The sequence below is a fragment of the Engystomops pustulosus genome, chromosome 5 (genome assembly GCF_040894005.1).
Source record: "Engystomops pustulosus chromosome 5, aEngPut4.maternal, whole genome shotgun sequence".
Classification (NCBI taxonomy): domain Eukaryota; kingdom Metazoa; phylum Chordata; class Amphibia; order Anura; family Leptodactylidae; genus Engystomops; species Engystomops pustulosus.
In genome coordinates this window covers 185603765-185623229 of record NC_092415.1, presented here as the reverse complement: position 1 = coordinate 185623229, position 19465 = coordinate 185603765, and the positions used below count along the sequence as shown (strand labels likewise).

The 19465-nt window shown below is 40.9% G+C and overlaps 1 protein-coding gene across 17 annotated transcripts in view; it reads right to left on the bottom strand.

The window, feature by feature from the left end:
• PARD3 (par-3 family cell polarity regulator) overlaps window positions 1–19465 on the bottom strand; it is a 420270-nt gene that overhangs the window by 235896 nt on the left and 164909 nt on the right. For all 17 annotated transcript variants that reach the window (XM_072154020.1, XM_072154026.1, XM_072154024.1 and 14 more), the window contains 2 exons: window positions 6084–6172; window positions 4477–4560 (listed from right to left, as the gene is read on the bottom strand). In XM_072154020.1, the coding sequence (XP_072010121.1) occupies window positions 4477–4560; window positions 6084–6172 (173 nt within the window). The remainder of the gene's footprint in view (window positions 1–4476; window positions 4561–6083; window positions 6173–19465) is intronic.

Sequence of the window (19465 nt, the reverse complement as noted above, 5' to 3'; positions counted from 1 at the left end):
TGGAGTCAACACAAGACGGGAAAGGGAGGACTGTGATGTTTTCTATTATACAGTATTTTTCGGACTATAAGGCGCACCGGAGTACAAGGTGCACCATCAATAATTGCCTGCTAAAACGTCTCTGTTCATATATAAGGCGCACTGGACTATAAGGCGCACCTGATTATAAGGATGAATGCCCAGCTGATGGCAGACCTGTGCACAGTTCAAGGCAGCTGTTGTCTGTAAGTAAGGTTCATATATAAGGCGCACTGGACAAAGGAGTTTTTGTACGCCTTATAGTCCGAAAAATACGGTAGCTTAAAGAGGACCTGTCACCCAAGCTCCTAGTGCTTGAACAAACGCCGCAGTGTTAGAGTGATAGCGTTACCGGAGGTTTCCGGTAACACTATCAAACACTGCGGGGCTGCCTCTTCCCTGGACCGCCCTGCTCGCTCCATAGGCCGGCAGTGACAGTCAACGCCCATAACCACGTCCCAACCCCGCCCCCTCATGAATACGTTGGACAGCTTTGCGAGCTGTACGACAATTACACTGTATCCGTCGCAGTGTTGGATCGCATTACTGGAGGTTTCTGGTAACACTATCCTACTAACACTGCGGCGTTTGTTTAAGCAAATTAAGTTATAGAGAGATATATGTAGAGAGCGAGGGATGCTCATCTGAAAAAATTTTAATTTCTACAGTAAGAGAACTAAGAAGGATCTGATTTGATCTGTAGATCCATTTTTAGATCTTTATATTTGAGAAAAATCTGTAAATCTATATCTTAATAGCAAATAGTGTTATGAAAACTTTTAGTTAACTCTACCTCAATTAGCACAACTCATTTAGCTACATGTTGTATCACAACTACCAAAAAGATTGGTAACTGCCTGTATAAAAAGTTCTATTCTTCAGTGTTCTTGGGGAAAGTTTAGAAGTTCTGTGAATAAAGTCTCCCTGCTCCAGCGCGGCACTGACTGTTCCAGCCAACAATATAAATGAAAGACAAAAGTGTGCGCCGATAAATTTAGTTCTTATTATACAGGTGTAAAATCACCTCTGACAACATGTTCCGCTCATTGAAAGATAACAGAAAGACTTGCATTTATGAAGAAACTATGTAGAAAGTTTTAAACATTCCAAGGAAAAATATGAATCACAAAGAACTTGATGTAACAGATTAGAGACCTCTAGCGTAACTGCTGGGAGTTATGGATGTCACAGACTTTTCTAATGGATCACTTATGTTTTATTTAGCTAAGACATGGGCTGATCGGGAAAGTAGATAACCCAAAAAAAAAAAATTCACCTTCTAAGGAATTCTGATAAAGTGGGTCTCCATTTAAAAAAAAAAAAATCCCTGAATAGTAAACTTACGTCTGAAGTCTCTGTAAAGTCCCTTTGATGCCGCCAGGGCTTTCTGTGAGCAAGTTTCTCAACGTGAAGAAATACAGCTCAGATTTGTGAGCAACTTAAGACTGTACAATAGTAAAAGACATCTACCATGAGGAAATACTGATAGCAGAGTCCTATAACTGAATTACTCTTTCCTATACTGTTTTTATTCAATCTTGGGACAGTGCGATTAACCTGAGAGAGTTTTATAAAAATATGTTAACTTGTCAGAGACGCTAAGGCTTACGTCACCTATGCGCCTCCTACCTCTGATAAGAAGAATAGGGGTGTATATAAATGAACACAGCAATCTGTAACACTCCGGCTATCTGAAAATCTTGCTGAGACTTTCCTTGCATACAGACGGAGTCTTGCATGTCATCGGCAGTCTGAGTGATCTGAAGGCAGAACCTGGGGGCGTACATAAATTATCAGTACCCAGGTCCAGGAGGCTTATCATATTTTATAAAACCCTTTTAGATCAATCCCTCTGTCCTAAGATTCAATAAAAATAGCTCAGGAAATAATAATTATTATTATTTATTTAGGGCACACAGATTTTACAGCTCTGCAAAGAGTTTGCCAAATCGGTCCCTATCCCTATGGGGCTCACAATCTAATCATCTTACCAGTATGTTTTGAAGTGTGGTAGGCAACCGGAGGACCAGGAGGAAACCCACGCAAACACTGAGAGAACATACAAACTCTTTGCAGATGTTGACTTGGGTGGGACCCAGTGCTGCAAGGCTGTAGTGCTAGCCACTGAGCCACCACCAACATCTTGGTGAGTAAGTGGATTATAGGACTCTACCATCAGTATTTCTAATGGTAAATGTCCTTTAAGAATGAAGGAGCTGAGGCAAGGAAAACATTTTCTTACCTGGTCCCTGTCCTAACTAGGCTATTTCAGGAACCTTATCCATAGCACCATTGACCGCACACTTTTCACTTAGCTATGGTCTTTGCAGCCCTCTTTGACACAGAATGGAGGAAGAAGCAAACTGATCTGGCTGTACAGCGGTGGATGGCTGGTATGAATGTAAATGCCCCAACTTCATCATGGATTTAGCGGCACCACAGAAACCATTGCTCTTGAGTCACCACTGGGAATTCAAAGTGTTGCATTAACAACCAGTCCTATAAAATGGCTATTAATAGAGAAGAGCAGACCAGAAGTTTTCGTTCCAGGACATATTGGTGGCCGAATAGCCAATACAGCAAAATGACACCCTCTGCTACTAGCCACGACCATAATTAACTATAGGGCAATGAGGTGCATGGTCGAACCCAAACTAAAACCACAGGTCCTCTCATCCCCAGTTATTAAAAGTTTTTCCCGACAAATCCATTCAAAGGATGCAAAAATATGGAGACTGCGGTGAAAGTATTTCTTTTACGAACCCCGTCAGTTTTGACAACGTAAAAATCTGAAGGTTTCACCTTTTAATGATATTTCAGAAACATTTGTTCTAACCTCAAATAGCTGAACTGAAAATTCCAAATCAAACTTTCCAAAGGTTGTTGTAGAGCACATTTGGCCGTGTGCCCATCCCCGGAACGAGTGTTTAGATCTAAATCTACTAATCAGATTTGGTTCCCAAGTAAGACATAAACTTACCTGATGGTGAGCGCGAGACAAGCCCCCCTGATTTATTATGCACGGGGAGACTTTAGAGGAATAACAACTATTTATCAAGCCTAAAAAGCACACGATTAGAGCCTTTAATATAAATGTCATTTGCCTTTAATCAACTCGAAGCAGATAGAAAAGTTCACTGGAATGTTATGTCTTTAAATGGCAATTTATGGGAGTAATTTTACTTAATATGAGCATTTATCTTCCTGCTCAACACATCCGGCAACAAAGCCAACATGCAGTACTTCAGCAGGAAGATATATATATATAACCCCACTGTACCCGATATTTCACATGCATTTTTGCAATTGACATGTGAACACTTTAGGCTTGATCTATCTGTTGAAGATCGGGATTATAACCATGGAATGAGCTATAAATTTGTGATGAGGAGAAAGGAAGTCAAATTGCTGATGGATATAGAAACATCATGCAAGTATTTATGGCCCAATTACTTTATACAGCACACCGGCGTATAGCATATTCAATGAAAATATATATAGGATATTCACTGACCGTGCATTGTAAACGGTAAAATGTGCACGGCTTGCACTCAGAGGTTAAAGTTTGATCTAAAGAGCCAGACAGAGGCTACACAACTAGAAACTCAACTAGGCTGTAATAACATATACAAGAGGTCAAACTATTGTAATAAAAAAAAATCTGTATAAAGCAGTTATAAAAAAAAAAAAAAAAATCTGTAAATAAAAGTTGTGATTAAAATTGTAGGTGTCAGATGGGTCTTGTCCTCTAGGTCCTCCCTGTCCATAACATAGTAGCAGTCAGGTGGTGGTCGAGCATGTGCACTGCCACTCCAGTTATCTCTATGAGACTAGCATAAGCCTTGTATATTACTTATCTTTCTCTGGCTGGCCTATAGAGTTAAAGAGAATAGCAATGTGATTTGTAGTGTTATGGCATCGGTAGACTGTGCTGTGATAGAGCAGGGTTAATATTATTCAATGCTTCTGCTCCTGGCATTGTAGACCCTGTTACAACGCAACACTGCTCCCTACATGAGCATATTGGTAGGGGTGTAGGGAGCAGGACAGATCTGACATTAATGACCTTATGCCAAAGATAAGGGCCATTATTCAGTTCCAATTTGCTAAGGTCCTCAAATTGAAAAAAAAAAAAAAAAAACACTTAACACAAGGCACAGAAAGTAGAGATTTTGAAAATTTACATTTTTATCTTTGTATCATGTACCAGAAACCTTGCATTTACCCTAATAAAAAGTCATCAGCCCTAGAAAAGAGCTGGACTTCCCTTTAGAGCTAATTTAAAAAATATGAAAAATAGAGAAAGCATATTGAAATATTACAGAAATAATTATATTAATAATGAAATCCATGTATTCTAGTAACTTTTCAATAAACCACAACATGTTTCTTGTCTGTATAATATGTAATGTGTCTTGTACTGACAAATGTGTGAACTTGAGTGACTGTAAACATTACCTTCCGCCTCGGGCACTGTAAGGCACTACATGGATCCCTAGAGGTCCGCCATCATTGGAGACTTCCACCAGCTTCACCATGTCACTGTAATGCAGACGAATGAAGGATCGTGAGCACAAAACAACCATTAAGACTCTCAAAAGTCAGGAAGGGGGGATGCAATACATCACATTAATGGCCCCCGTGTGTACACACACAAGAACACACTGCAGAGGGAATTGTGAGAGGAGGAAAATAATGCTACATACCTCAAGATAAGCCTGATGGCATGGAAAAAGAGGAACAGCGTCAAGGCGTTAGGAACACAGAATCATAGACTACTGAATGGAACAAACTTACATGAGAGCCCTAAAACTTTAATTGGAGGATAGTATCCACCAATGTCTCTAACATCCCTTATTATCATGACCTGCCTCAATCATATTTACAACAATGTAGTGGAGTCGTAACACAAACGCAACCCATGGAATCTAGTAGACCATCTTGGTTTCCTTATCATAGATGATCCATATAAGGAACATTACGTTTTTTAAATTTAGGTAGTCATGACCGTGATGGTTGGAATTTGATTGTATACAGGTAGTCCCCAGGTTACGTACAAGATAGGTTCTGTAGGTTTGTTTTTAAGTATAATTTGTATGTCGGCATTGTATATTTTAGAATTGTAACCCCAGCCAAAAATCTTTTGCTCTCTATGACAATTGGATTTTAAAAGTTTTGGGTTGTCATAAGAACCAGGATTAACAATAAATCTTCATTGCCAACTGCTTTGATAACTCTTGCAACTGATCATTGAATTCTGGGACTAAATTAAATGACAAATATCCAGAGGTCCGTTTGTAACTAGGGGTCACCTGTAAGTTGGGGGCCGCCTCTATTTTATGAAAGAATCCAGGATAAAATATATGGTTTTAATCGAAAGGTTTTTAATTTCGTTACTAAGGGGGCAGATTTAAGATTGAAAAAGAGGGTCCAGCTGCGGGAACAAGGAGCTGAGTGACGCTACGTGCAGCGGACGATAAGAGAGACAATCCAAATCTTGTCGGAAGTTAAAAATTTTTTTTATTCTGTTCTATGCTTGTGTCCCATTTCCTGGTAAGTTATATAGATTCCGGAAATTTAAAAAAAAAAAAAAAAAAAACACACAAACTCCTCAGGGGTCAAAAAAGATTGATAAATCTGGTGCAAGTCTTGATGCCATTTGCACCACAATTTTAGTACATTTTTTAATTATATTTTTTAGCATACTTAGAATATATATTTTTGGATAACACTTACTCATGGCTCCTACAAATTATATTAGCCGTGGGAATGTCCAGCTCCAAAGCCAATCAAGGTAAAAAAAAAAAAAATTTACAAAAAAGCAAATTAATGTTACACCTTCTATGATATATTCTCAGATTTCTTGTCAGGTTTAATTAGAAACCAGTGATGAATCTCCTACAACCCAGTTCTTATTAATTAGGACGAGGCTCTTTATGACTGCAAATGAAAAGCCAGCAAAATAGCAAGAATTACACTGATCAGAAGTGCCACTATTTTATTACGGGTAGGTGTTTGGTGCATACGGACTAGCAGGGCAGAGAGGAAGGACATGGAAAACTCACTCAAGGGAGAAGCTGGAGGTTCGTTCCAAGCCGGAGTCTGCATGACCAACAGGTTCCACCCGACTGTTCTCCTCTCCATCATCTTCATCCTGAAATAGAAGCAACATTAAATGTGGGATGAAGAGCTTTCATAAGGAGCAAGAGAAGAATAATGACAAGTGATGTAAATGTTATGTCTGGTGCTCGAATGATCAATCAGCACAATTTACCTAAGATCAAGTTAAAGAAATCCAAGCAAATAAATCAAAAAACGAATAGCGAGTTATGTTCCACTGATGCGAGAGGTTGCAGGACCTTACAGTTATTGATCCCAGGTCAAGAGGGTACATTACTACATGTACAAACCCTTTATAATGATTATTATTAATAGAGCACATTAATTCCACGCTGCTGTACATTAAATAAAGGGGTCACATACATTAGATATAATCTGTCAACAGGGACCCAACCCCCCAAACCGCACACAAATGCCTTTATCAATGTTCCACTGACACCTCCAATCATGGGTTTAGATCCACCATTTTTGTGAAAGACTTTTAATTGATGTTCTTGGTTCCAGTCGTGGAGGTGGGAGCTGCAGTATACAGTCAAGCTATCCCGCCCTCCTCATGGACACTGACACTTCTTACTGGGCTGAAGGGAATTCCTGAAGGTGGCGTAAAAAGGAGATGAGAGACAGTGACTTTGTGTTACTCTGCTATATCATTAACCACTCTCACAGGAAGGATGGGGTTAGGGTGACACTGTCTGTGTGAAGTTAAACCAACCTTGCTCCTCTACCCTTCCTCGGGAATTCTCTTAAGCCAAGTTAGCGGTGTCAGTATCAGTTTTTACATATTGTAGGCGCTCCAAAACAGATGGGGTTTCAGGTTATATATGAAGGTTTGGAAAGTGGGGGGGGGGGGGGGGGCAGTCTGATACATTTTGGTAAAGTGTTCCAGAATTTAGGGGGATGCACAGAGTTCTGGACACGGCTGTGAGAAGGGCAGATGGTAAGAGAGTGAAGAAGATGGAAAGGATAAAAAAATTACATCTGGAATTTTATTGCGAGACCAAGAGATATTTGGAGGGGACAGGGTGCAGACAGTCATGGTTAATATTTTAAACTTTATTTTATACCTCCCTTTCTCATTTAAGGTTAGCACAGACTGGATAGACCGCAGGCCATAACTACATTTGGGGGGAATTATTAAGCCCTGTGTTCCAGAATTCTAGCAGAACAATGCGCAAATTTACCGTAAATTACTGTTGTGCCGGCAACACTCATATTTCAAGTTAAAGATTATGCTTGACAAAGATTCATTGTGAATCGAAACGTTGCACTTTTTCTATGCCTGTGTGAATAAAGGTTTAACCTTTTTTCATCATATTGGATGCTGTGGCCTTCTCTCCCCATATTTCAAGTTTTGTTTGTTTTCTGATATCTGCTTTGCTCTTTGTGCTTCCCCAGACATTCTGACTTATCTCTTCCCCGATGCCCGAATTTCACAGACTCTGAACTCATTGTAAATGTACTCCCCTTCTACCAACATCTTTCCCTTGGACAACATTTTTAACTGTGAGTACCATTGAGGTAGTGACCAATGGTTACCCTGCAGTCCAAATTTAAAGCAGTTCATGGGTGACTCCTTTCAACTTTTGTTTGCAGGTTCAATACAAAAAACCCAAATATGTTGTAAGGCAGTGGGTCCTCACCACCCAACACCAAAATGTATTTTTACTTTCAAAATGACAGAAAACCACTACAAAGCCTCAGCTATATTTTGTGCATGTCTATAGTCATGGTGGAAGGTCATGGCTCATTATAAGACATGAAGTTGTGTGAACACAGCTTCATTATAACCAGTAGGGGAAAGGAGTCACTACTCTCGTTCGCAACAACCGTAACAAACCGTGCAGCATCCATCAAAGCTTATAGCAGTATCTGTGATTCTGTGTCCTCGAGAACATCCATTATAAAGCGTTATTATAGAATGTAAACAGGATCGGAGCACTTCCCTCTGCCGGCATCACGCAGGGTACACCGAAACACTTCATCAACGCAATTAAAACATGCGCCATTACAGAAAAATAAGGAAAATAAAGCTCATTTTATGATCTAGACATTTTTTTTTTCTCCCTCCCCTTTTTCAGGACACAAAAATAATTAAGAATTTATATCCCTCATTACTCATGTGACTAAACAGAATTATGCATGGAAGAAACAGCACGGTTCCTAAACAGATTTAAGAATCTGTGGAGCTTCCGTATCAATCAAGAAAATGATAAGCAAAGAGTTGGCACTCAAACAAAATATTAAATTATTAAGAATCTACCGAGGCGACAGCACAAACAGCGCGTAATGTTATACTGACATTTCCTCCGTGAGCTTGAAAAACAAGCGCGTCTGGATGCGTCCGGCCTCTGTCTGTGGATTTACACTGCGCGCCTTGGATAGCAGCTCTCCGCGTGAATCCGGGCGGCTCGAAGATTGATGGTCTGGTGTTCTGAAAGCCTCTAATATACACTTCTTACACATCTATCTCTCCTAAGCACCAGCCAAGTAATGCGTTTTAAAGGTTAACCAGCGTCTTGAACCCACCAAACAGCCATATTAATGTAAACAAGCAACCTAAATAGGTTAGTTTTTAGGCTGCGGTAAATTGCAATTCTAGTTGCTGCTGGGGATGTCCGTAATTGCATGTTCTAAACGCATTAGGGGGGCGACGAGAGGCACAAAGGACGGTACGGCTTTCATTTGCTTTGCCATTTTAAAGACATATTAGACTCAAAACCAAGAAAGATGCTTCCTAGAGGGAAAACATATCAATGTATGAGTATCTATGAAAAGTTATGTCCTTGCTATATCAGAAGCACCGAGGAGCACGTTAGGCAGATTCGGAATTATACATGTCTTCAGCAATTTCGGCACAACCGGAGAACAATAACATTTATGAAGCAGGAGATTTTAGGAAATTTCAAGGTAAAACAAAATGCAATATGTGAAAAAAAGCACACAATAGATATATATAAAGATAGGAATGATCCTAGTTACTATATGGATAGATTTGCATTCCTAAGAACTTGTAAACTTGGGTGTAATAACACTAGTACCAACACCAAAGGACAGGAAAAAAGTTTCATTGTTTACTTACTGTGGACAAAAACAGTCCCAGGTCATGTGATGTCACACAGGTGCAAGGCTTGTTATGTCTCGTAATATCAGATAGTAATTAGATTTGTGTGTTCTATCGAGTCATGCACCTGGGTGACATCACATGACCAGGGACTTTTGTCCACAGGAGGTAAACAATGAAGCTTCGCAGTTGATTGAAAGTAAGCAGAGATCTAGAAAACCGTGGGGAATTGATACAAAAAGTATGCTGGAAAATTATATAACTTTGATTAAACAAACAATATCAATTATTTGCCGAAAGTGGAGAACCCCCTTAAAGGGGTTTTCCCACGAAGCAATGTTAGGCCCTTTCCCGTGTATAGGGCCAAACTTTTTAATCAGTGGGGGTCTCAGTGCCGAGCCCCTTGCAGACAGTAACCCGGCTTGGCTACGTAGACAATGAGGTGCCGGGAGCTACACAAACTACGTAGCCAACACAAGCCGGCAGCTCAGTGTGGCGCATGCGCAGACAGATGGAGGGACCTTGCGGCCAGCAACGCCTCATCTGCGCAAGTCCGTGCGCACAGTACGAGACACGCTGACCGCGCAGGCGCGAGAATGCCTGGCGGTCAGCGAGAATTCAGGACAGCGGGCGGGATCTGGGTAGGTGACATGTGCAGGGGGACGAGCCAGAGGCCGAAAGAATAAAGGAGGAGGGCGGGTGAGGGGCGGGAGAATATTTTTGAAAATCTCCCACAAGGAGGAGCGGTTTTCCAAGGTTGGGGGGAAACTACTCCTCTTCAGCTCCGTCCAGGGGGCGACTAGACTAGTCACACAGTACATGTAATTGAAAGGTAATATATAAGATACCTTTTGTCCTCCAAAACTGATTTTTCATACAAAAAATGTTTAGCGGTGTATGTGCAATGCTCTATGGGGACGGGGGTTGCAAAAAGAGGGCATTGGTAACAGGTTCCCTTTAAGAGGTATACAACATCTCTCTGAGCACTGTCTGGTACTGTTCAAGTATGGCAAATATAAGAAACTACAACACAAAAATGTACATATGAAGTGTTCCAAAGCCCGTAGAAAAGTTCCCAAGGTCAGTCTAGGACAACCTGGAAATTTGTCACTCCAAACTCTTTATTTTTATTTCTATATCCCGTCTATTTTATTTTTTTAGATGGCAGCAGAAGACTTAGAGAAGGGACCGTCCCTGCTGTCCTGTTGCTGTAATAATGATAAAAGACAGCTACTTGCAGGATACATGTCCCCTGCCATTGCCGGTGATTTCTTGTGCGTCGTTCCACCAGATGACAAGGAAGGCTGTAAAGCGAGCTTAAACCTACATAAAATCACAGCACACTATAACCCTCTGTTCTTCCCATGGAACCAATTCAGACGACTGTCTATGCTGGAAATAAACTGCGAGGAGTAACTGAGGACACCGCTTTATATTCTTCTCCGAGAAGTTTGTACCCGAAACCTTAATAGAACAACTGTATTTCTAACCTTAGGGAGACCTTAATTAACTAACTATTGACAAAACAGGCATATAAAGCTCTAGCCCAAGGAGCAGAAGAATTAATGGGCTTGTGGTAACCACTTTATTATTGCCAACAGATAAGGACTTCCGGCTGTTATCAAGTTTTTCCCAGTATTATTAATCCTTTAAGAATAGTGCCTTGAGCAGGTATCTGAATATGTATATGGACAGCCAGACAATCCAGGCTATAAATCCATAATACACTGCAGTACTCCGAAAATGAGTAATTGCCCTATCTGAAATAAGTAAAGAAGTTTACGTGCTCAGTCAATTTAATGATTATCTTCCATTTCCTAAAAGAATATTCGTAGTGTCTTCTGAATAAGCTCATTTTAATTTAATCTAATTCAATACCTAAGTTCTTAAGGGAATCAGGTGTGTAACCTAAATCTACAGGAAAGCCACTTTAAATTCAGCATCAGGCACCATTTATCATAGAGGTGGCGTTTAAAGGGAACCTGCCATATATACCGCCAGTAACGGGTACCTACAGAGCCCTATTAACTATTAGCCCTATTACATCCACACAAATCAACTTTATCTTATACATGACAATACAGTTTCTAAAGTCAGGGTCTACTTGTGGTTCAACAGTAATAGGCAAGTGCCAATGACAATTGAAAAAGTCTGCCCAAAAAGCAAAGCTCATGTAGGAATAAAATCTGCGCTGCCTTTTGTAGAATGGGCATCCAGTTCAACCTCGTGGCCACCATGAGGAGGATGCCACGAAAAATAATGTGGCCATACCAGAGAAGTAAAAACAAAAAAAGGCTACCACACAGCCTAGGTGAAGAAGGGCTTAAGGTTATAGCTAGCAGAGCTAGCAAAACAAAACAAACGGAATGATGCCTATATTGCGCTGCTTGCCCTTTTCTTTCCAAAGTTATGGCATTTTTTGTTCTATGGCATCTTTCTCACCAGTGGTGACGTGGGTGGAGACTAACTGCTTCCTGTATCTGCCTTGAAGCAGAGTCCAATTCTCTCTGCCCACAGTTCCCATGATACCTTATCTTCTTTCATTCAATAATTGAGCAGCAAATCCAGTGAGATTCCTACATGTAAATAAAATGAACACTGCATAGTGAACATACAAGATGTATATAAGGACAAGTCTGACAGCTTTCATCACATAGAGGAGATGGGGGAGTACAAGTACAATGTGAGGGAGGAGGTGCAGCACAGTATGAAGAGAGACAGAGAAAGTTCTGTAGAATCACAGACTGGGATGTGTCTGTATAGGAGACTGTATCCACAGCACTGAACAGAGAGAAAGAGAGAGAGTCAGAGAGAGATCACATGAAATCCCCTTCCTTTCTCCTCTGTGAGTAAGGAGCAATAGCCCCTCCCCACCTCTGAGTCAGTAGAGTTGTTTACGGGATGGTCTCCAGGGCTTGTCAGTAAGTGAAACAATAGGCAAAGTTCATACTTCCCAAGAGTTATTGATTTGTGAAAAATAATACCTTTAATGACCTAAATAGGATTATTCCTAGTATACACACACTATACTATATGCAAAGTTTCTTGAAAAGTTATGCTTTCTTTCAGCGAGTTTCCCCATTCCTAGAAGAACTCGTAACTCCCCCCTCCTCTCAACAATCATCAGTAATAAATTTATATATACAAAATATATCAATCAAAATTAGAGGAACCGTTTTGGCTTGCAAATCTAGAAAGGGGAATGAAGTAACAATTAAGCGGTTAAAGTATGTATGCCCTTATTTCGACGGAACTGTTGGCACAAGAAGCAAGGGATTTGATTAAAAGATGTAGGGGTATAATTTGCACATGTGGGACCAAGCTGTTCCATGGATCTGCTCCACACAGCTGACTGGCAGAAAGTAAAGGCGTCCGCTTAAAAAAAAAAACCACACACACAACTAATAGGGAAATAGCAGTAATGGATTTTCTTTCACAAAGAGCGATGGTGGCATGCAATTTGGCACAAATCATACAAAGGAGAATTGTAAGCGTTGTGGTAGGCGGACCACGTTGTATGAAGCAGCTGCTCCCTGTTAATGTGAGGGATGAATGCTAGCGGTCCCTCCATGTTGTCAGCCATTGTGAAATCCAGGTGCCACCTAATGTCTAGCAGCAAGAGCCTACGAGATAAGGGAACAACTGAACATAGGCTATATTATAATTATATAACCAATGTATAGCCTTTTTTTTTGGCTTAAGCTTCTCCGCTCCAATCACATTACGCTGTCCCTAAATACCATACAATCAGCTCTATACATTAATAAGCAGAATGGCTACAGAGCCTAATTGTAGAGTACATTGTGTTTAACCATCTGCTAGTCATGTCCCCTATGAAGAAAAGGAAAAAGAAAAGTCAAAGCACAGCAGATTTATCCTTATCCGGTGGCGGTAAGTGGGGTCATTTATAGCTAATACATGTATAAGCCTAAATACGTCCACATATTATACAGCATTCAGCCATAATGAGTATAATCATCGGCAAACTTCGCAGGTGACCGAACACAAATGTGTCTGAGACGAACAACCTGTGCCCTTCCGCTGAACATCCCTGTGGTTGTCCGACAGTACACGACTTACATTCGCACAATTTGCGTTGACCTAGAAATGGTGATCTTGCTAATTCTTAGCAGAAGGGAACATAAGCAAAATAACTGGAAAAGAGGAGGACAAAACAATGAGCAGTCTAGATGCCAACACTCTATAGGCGTCCCTCAACATTAGTGGAAAAGACTCCAAACCGTAATATCGAAAGCGGTACTGTGTGTTCTAAAAAGTATGAGGGGGGCGCTACTTGACAAAGTCAAAACGTCTGTTCACATGTGTTGAAAACTTGTGTAAAAACATTCATAAAACATGCATAAGACATGTCCTTCCACATAAGTGGTATCAAAGGGGAAATTACCACACATACATGTGAATGGGGGTTTTAGGCTTTTATGCAAGTCCGAGTAAAAAGTGCCAATACAGGATCAGAATCAGATCAGAATTTCCATAAACACAAAAAATGGGATCACCACTACGTCTTTCTACAACTGTACATCAAATACAGACTCTTAGAAACTCTCTGAACTCTCTGCACTCTTAGAAACACTGAAACCCTATCCACAATGGCGATGCCAGGAATAGAGTAAGAAATCTTGTTAAAATGTCTTCCTTTCCTTAAACACAAAGTGCTTTTTGCTGCAAACCTTTCATAAGAAGGCGGCCACAAAGCAAGACTGTTGTGAAGTCATAGGAAATGGATCTAATATGTTCCCAAAAATGTAAGTTTTTACAAGCTGGCATCTTATGAGCCTTTAAAAAAAATAAAACTACGAGGATGGTTTTTCTGTCAAATAAAATAAATAAATGTTCTCCACTTAAGAGCCCCACCTCCTCCCCAGTCCCAGCAGTGATGCTTCCTATAATGGCGGTATCAGGCTCATAATGCACATGATCTTAAGCCAGTCGATGGGCTTTGTAGTATGTAGTTTGGAGTATACAGAAAAAAAAATAATATGCTCTAAAATAGATGAGACTTAACAAAAAAAATGAAGAATCCAGATCATACCGCTGATAAGGGCAGGCAGCATGAGCACCGTCACTAGTGCCGACTAGACGGTCTATTTATAGGACAACTCCGATGGGAAGTGACTAATGGCTCCAACTCAACAGTTCAACCAGCAGTTATCATGGGAAAACATAGGAACTGCATATAGCTGGGATCACTAGGACTTTAAAATAAAAATTCTTTCCTTTGAATACTGGATGCAAGGCAAAAGGGTGAGCCAGCCATAAAGTACAAGGGATGCAACGAGATAAGAGAAACAGGGCAGGAGACGAGACTTTTAAGCATAGACGGGGATTTAGTAATGCACTGGAGAGAAGTACGTTTCAAAGCACACGGGGGCTGCGAGGTCACCATGTGAAAGGGAAGTGAGAGCAGCATTATAAGGAGACGGAAGAGTGACAGAAAACGCTCCGGTAGAGGAATGATTGAACCAGCTCCCTGCAGTGAACACATCCCGAGATGTGAGAGACATATCGTCAGATCTGACTATTTAAGGTAGACAGAAAGGTTGGAAAGTTGTAGGTCATCTCTGAAGAAAATCCAAACACCTCAACTGGCAAGAAATCTGTCGAAAAATCATCCATGACGGTCTTTACAGACGGCAAAAAGAGGAAAGAAGATTCTAAACGACATGAATAAAACTTTGAAGACAGATTCTACAGAACACACACCATCCATTCAATAACGCAAGGTGTTTAAAGGGTTTGTCCATCAACATCAAGTACCATATCAAGTTTTCTTCTATGTACAGGACTGAATACAATATTGTACAGTACATAAATCTCAACACCAAGTTGAGTACAGGGGTTAATTGTATCTTAAACGTACTCCCTTTTAGAAGCAACACCACTGAAGACATGGCCATATCTGCATTGGAGTCCCTGACTGTCCTTCCACTTGGCTGTCCACCTTCCATGCTTGCAAGTTTACAATTAATGGTGAGAGGGAAGGCTGGGTGAGTGAAAGACATGGTGGAAGAGGAGAGATAAAAGGGTTATTAGATTTAACCTCTTGGAACCTTTAGCACACTCAGGTAGGGTCAGGAAGGGAAACGCCCTTTCTAGAATTCCTTATTCTTGCCCATTTACCTATTAAAAATTCTTCTTCGAGGAATAAAAGCTCCATTTAGGTCCTCTCATTTTTAGTTTCCGTTACGCTGTCCTTAAATGGTTAGTGTAACTAAATGCCCAAACTAAGGTGTGAACAGGGCCTTAGGGCTCATGCACATGGCCGCAATTGAGGCAACAATAGTAGTCTAAGGCTCCCAGTCATGGCACGGTGAGCACACAGTGGCTGCTCATCTACTTATGGAGGGAGGAGAGATGAAGAGCGCTCACCCTTCCCCCTCTACTACAACCCTGTGCTTGGCCAGGAATCTGGTACGGGCAAGCACACGGCCCTCTGATACCACCCTCAGTGTCTACCGACAAAAAGATAAGAATTGCATAAAATGCACAGCACAGCGATTTTTGCAGTAGACAAAAAAAAGTCCATTGACCATCTATGTGCTCTATACAACTTTAGTAAAACTGATAAGGAGCTTGCTGAGCGTGGAGAAACCAGGACCCCAACAGTGTAGCCGAGACCCTCAAGCATTCCAGCCTGAAGCTGCAACCAATGTTGATGTCATTGGCTATGACTTTTTGCAGTCCTATCTGCCTGGGGTTCCGACACATTTTCTCAACAAGCCCCCGCCCCCCCCCCCCCCCCAGAGTAATAAAAAACTCAGTGGGAAGCGGGAGCCATTTTTTATCTTATCAGACTGTAATTTCAACCCTCACAAACTCAATGGAATATGGAATAATTGAAAATAGAAACTGTGAAGTCTTATTAAGCAAATTACGCCATTTCAGATCCAAGTACTTAACTTGATAAAAATCTATATTTCATATTATATTGGAGGCTAAATAAACACAGTAAGAGAATACTAAAACTTCAATGAGTGGAACGTTAATGCACTTGCTAAATTTATCAGCCATTTCAGATCTGCAGCATAAATATAATGAGTGGCCCTAAAACTAAAAAGAGAACCGAGACAAAGCCCAAAATAGGAAAAGTTCATGAAATCTCCATTAGTCTCCAAGGTTTATTCATATATATTTTTTTCCAGTTTATTCCTGCATGATGCCACAATGATCTCAGCGGCTATAAAATGCTACACAGCTGGAGATTAATCCCACTGTGTAGGAAGATCAGGACTATATTGGAATTCTTTTTTTTTTTATTTTCTAATATGAGGTTTTATTGCAATTGAAATCTATAAGGAATGGCAGATACGCTGATTATCAAAAGGAATACTCGACCCTTCAGAAAAACTTGAAAAGTAAAAATATAAGTTGATAAAGTCCAGTAAAGAAAGTGGAAAGAGAAAGAGTGGAAAGGGCAAAGCTGAAATCAAGGATTGGCTCAAATGGTGACCCCCTCCAAATAAAAGGGAGAGATTATGGTAGCTGGTACTAACCCCTTACCTTTGTGGCAAGTGAGGTAAAGCATAACTCACAATGCAAAACATGTGGTGCCTGTTACTGATCTTACAAGTTTTCTTTGAATTGCTGATGTGAGCAGTTGCAGTACAAGCCCCTCCCAGTTCCGGTTGCAGTACAAGCCCCATCCCAGTTCCGGTTGCAGTACAAGCCCCTCCCTGTTCCGGTTGCAGTACAAGCCCCCACCCCTCCCTGTTCCGGTTGAAGTACAAGCCCCCACCCCCGTTCCGGTTGAAGTACAAGCCCCCACCCCCTCCCTGTTGCAGTACAAGCCCCATCCCAGTTCCGGTTGCAGTACAAGCCCCATCCCAGTTCCGGTTGCAGTACAAGCCCCATCCCAGTTCCTGTTGCAGTACAAGCCCCATCCCAGTTCCGGTTGCAGTACAAGCCCCATCCCAGTTCCGGTTGCAGTACAAGCCCCATCCCCGTTGCAGTACAAGCCCCATCCCCGTTCCAAAAAAAAAAAAAACCATTGCGAACAGAACGTGTTCGCAACACCCTCACTAAACATCTGAAGCAATTTATTTATTTCAGAAAAGGTGATGTACTATCTGCTGGTGTTGGTATTTTGTCTGGCCAAGTACCACCCATTGATTATTTAAACCCACTCTAAACCGCCTAACAAAGCCAAATTCGGCCACAAAAACTTTTGTGCTAGCCGTCATTGCAAAGGTTAGCAAAAGGTCTCAAATATATGGGAGATGCAGCCTCTCCCAGCATCGCAAACACCGGTGACATGTTTTTACATTTTGATTGACATGGCTTTAATGATGCAGTTATTATTATCATCTTCGCCAGTGCTTTTGTTTCCGCCTTGATTTAGGAAGCAGGGAGAGTTCACAATCTAACTCTGTACATGTTAATTTAAGCTTGAGTAATTTTTAATAGTTTTTGATATATACCAATAAAAAATTGGTTTTTATTGCAAAAACAGTTTTGACACATGACCTTGAGCTGTGGTTATGGCTTCATAAATACTAGTGTTAGGCTAGTGGTATATAGCTATATCGGGTTACTGACACGTAATTAAAGCAGTCACTATGATAAATAAATGGAGGTTAAAGGGGTATTCTCATCTGGGCATTCACTTTTAATCTAATTCATCTTCCATATATAAAACATTTCTTCAATTCAATGTTATTTTAAAAAAATGTTCCTGTGTGAAGATAATGTCTTATAAATGTGGTCATAATGTCTATTAGAAACATAATGGCTGTCCCTGGATACGACCAGCTCCACAATCTGGCAGTGGTAATCAGACATGAGCTATTGATGCCCGCACAACCACCTGGACATGGAGTATCTTCAGCCATTTTCTAGGCAAAAAATTGGTTTCTTTGTGCAATCGCTCCAGCAGCGGTGGTCGTATCCAAAGTCAACAATATGATTTCTAAGGGACATCATAGCTACATTTATGGGAAATCTTAACACAGGTACATTTTTTTTATACTATGCAATTGAAGAAATCTATCTATATACCAGGAGAATCTAATTTAATGTGTATTCCCAGATGAGAATATCCCTTTAATTAAAAAAAAAATAAAATTAAGTAAAAAAGCAAAACCAAACTGAAATCAACGCTGTTCCACAGCACAGAAGCAGATGGTTAAAGCTGGCAAAAGGAAAAAAGAAAAAAAAAAACCTCAGATTCATTCAGAACCAACAGATGCGATGAGTTTAAAATATTGCTGCTTTAGGATACACAAAGACTGTCAGCCCAGATTGTGGGTTTGGGCCAGTCTATCAGTTATTAATGATCTTGAAGAACAGAAGTCCTAGAACACTCTTGTGAAAAGAGAAATGGTACGACAGACACGGTGCGATGTGGGCTGCCAGTCTCCTTAGAGATGGAATAGGAATATAGGAGACATCACTGGGAAGAATCCGAACACACTTTCGGTTTCTTCCTGCGTCATAAGGTCCGGAAAGAACGTTCTACAGCGGCCATCGTGACTCCAATTAGAAACTTCGAGCTTAAAGGACACCTGTCATCAGGTCTGTGTCACTTGTCCTGTCACCTCTTCCTGTTGGAGCAGCTCACAAGGATCCCATCCCAGCCTTTATCTAGTTATTTCATACATTATTCATTGTAAAATCACATTTTTTATCATGTAAATGAGGCTGGTCACATGGTCAGAGGCAGTGATGTCACCCCTGTTACCCCTCCCCTCTCCTCCCCCTGCTCATGTCTGTGTGTAATGTATAGTAAAGTATTGCTGGTATCTGTGCTGCATCTGCTGACATGCTGCATCCTCCTAATATACAGGTGAGAGACACAGACATCAGCTACACATGAATCTGACATGTTCTGCTGTAACATGGCTGCCTGGAGCTGCTGTATCTTTCACATACACACACATGCACACACAGGCTGCAGGGGGCGCCAGCACCAGGAAGCACATCATTATACAGCCTCACAGCATTATACAGGCTGTCAGTCATGCACTGGGGGTGTGGCTGTGCCTCCCACTCATGAATAGAGTGGACAGCTTGAATATGCTAATGCTTCATTGGACATTTCACAGGTCATTTGCATACAGCTTTATGACCTCATTGTTTAGGTTTACAGGCATGTAGAGGGAAAATGAAGGGATAGAGGCAATGCTCTCTAATGGCAGTTTATGAAAATATATTTAGTTTAGGGGGGTTATTTTGCATGACGGGTTCTCTTTAACACTTATGTGAATTAGTATATGTTGCTTTCTACTGACACTACGGACTTTAATCTTC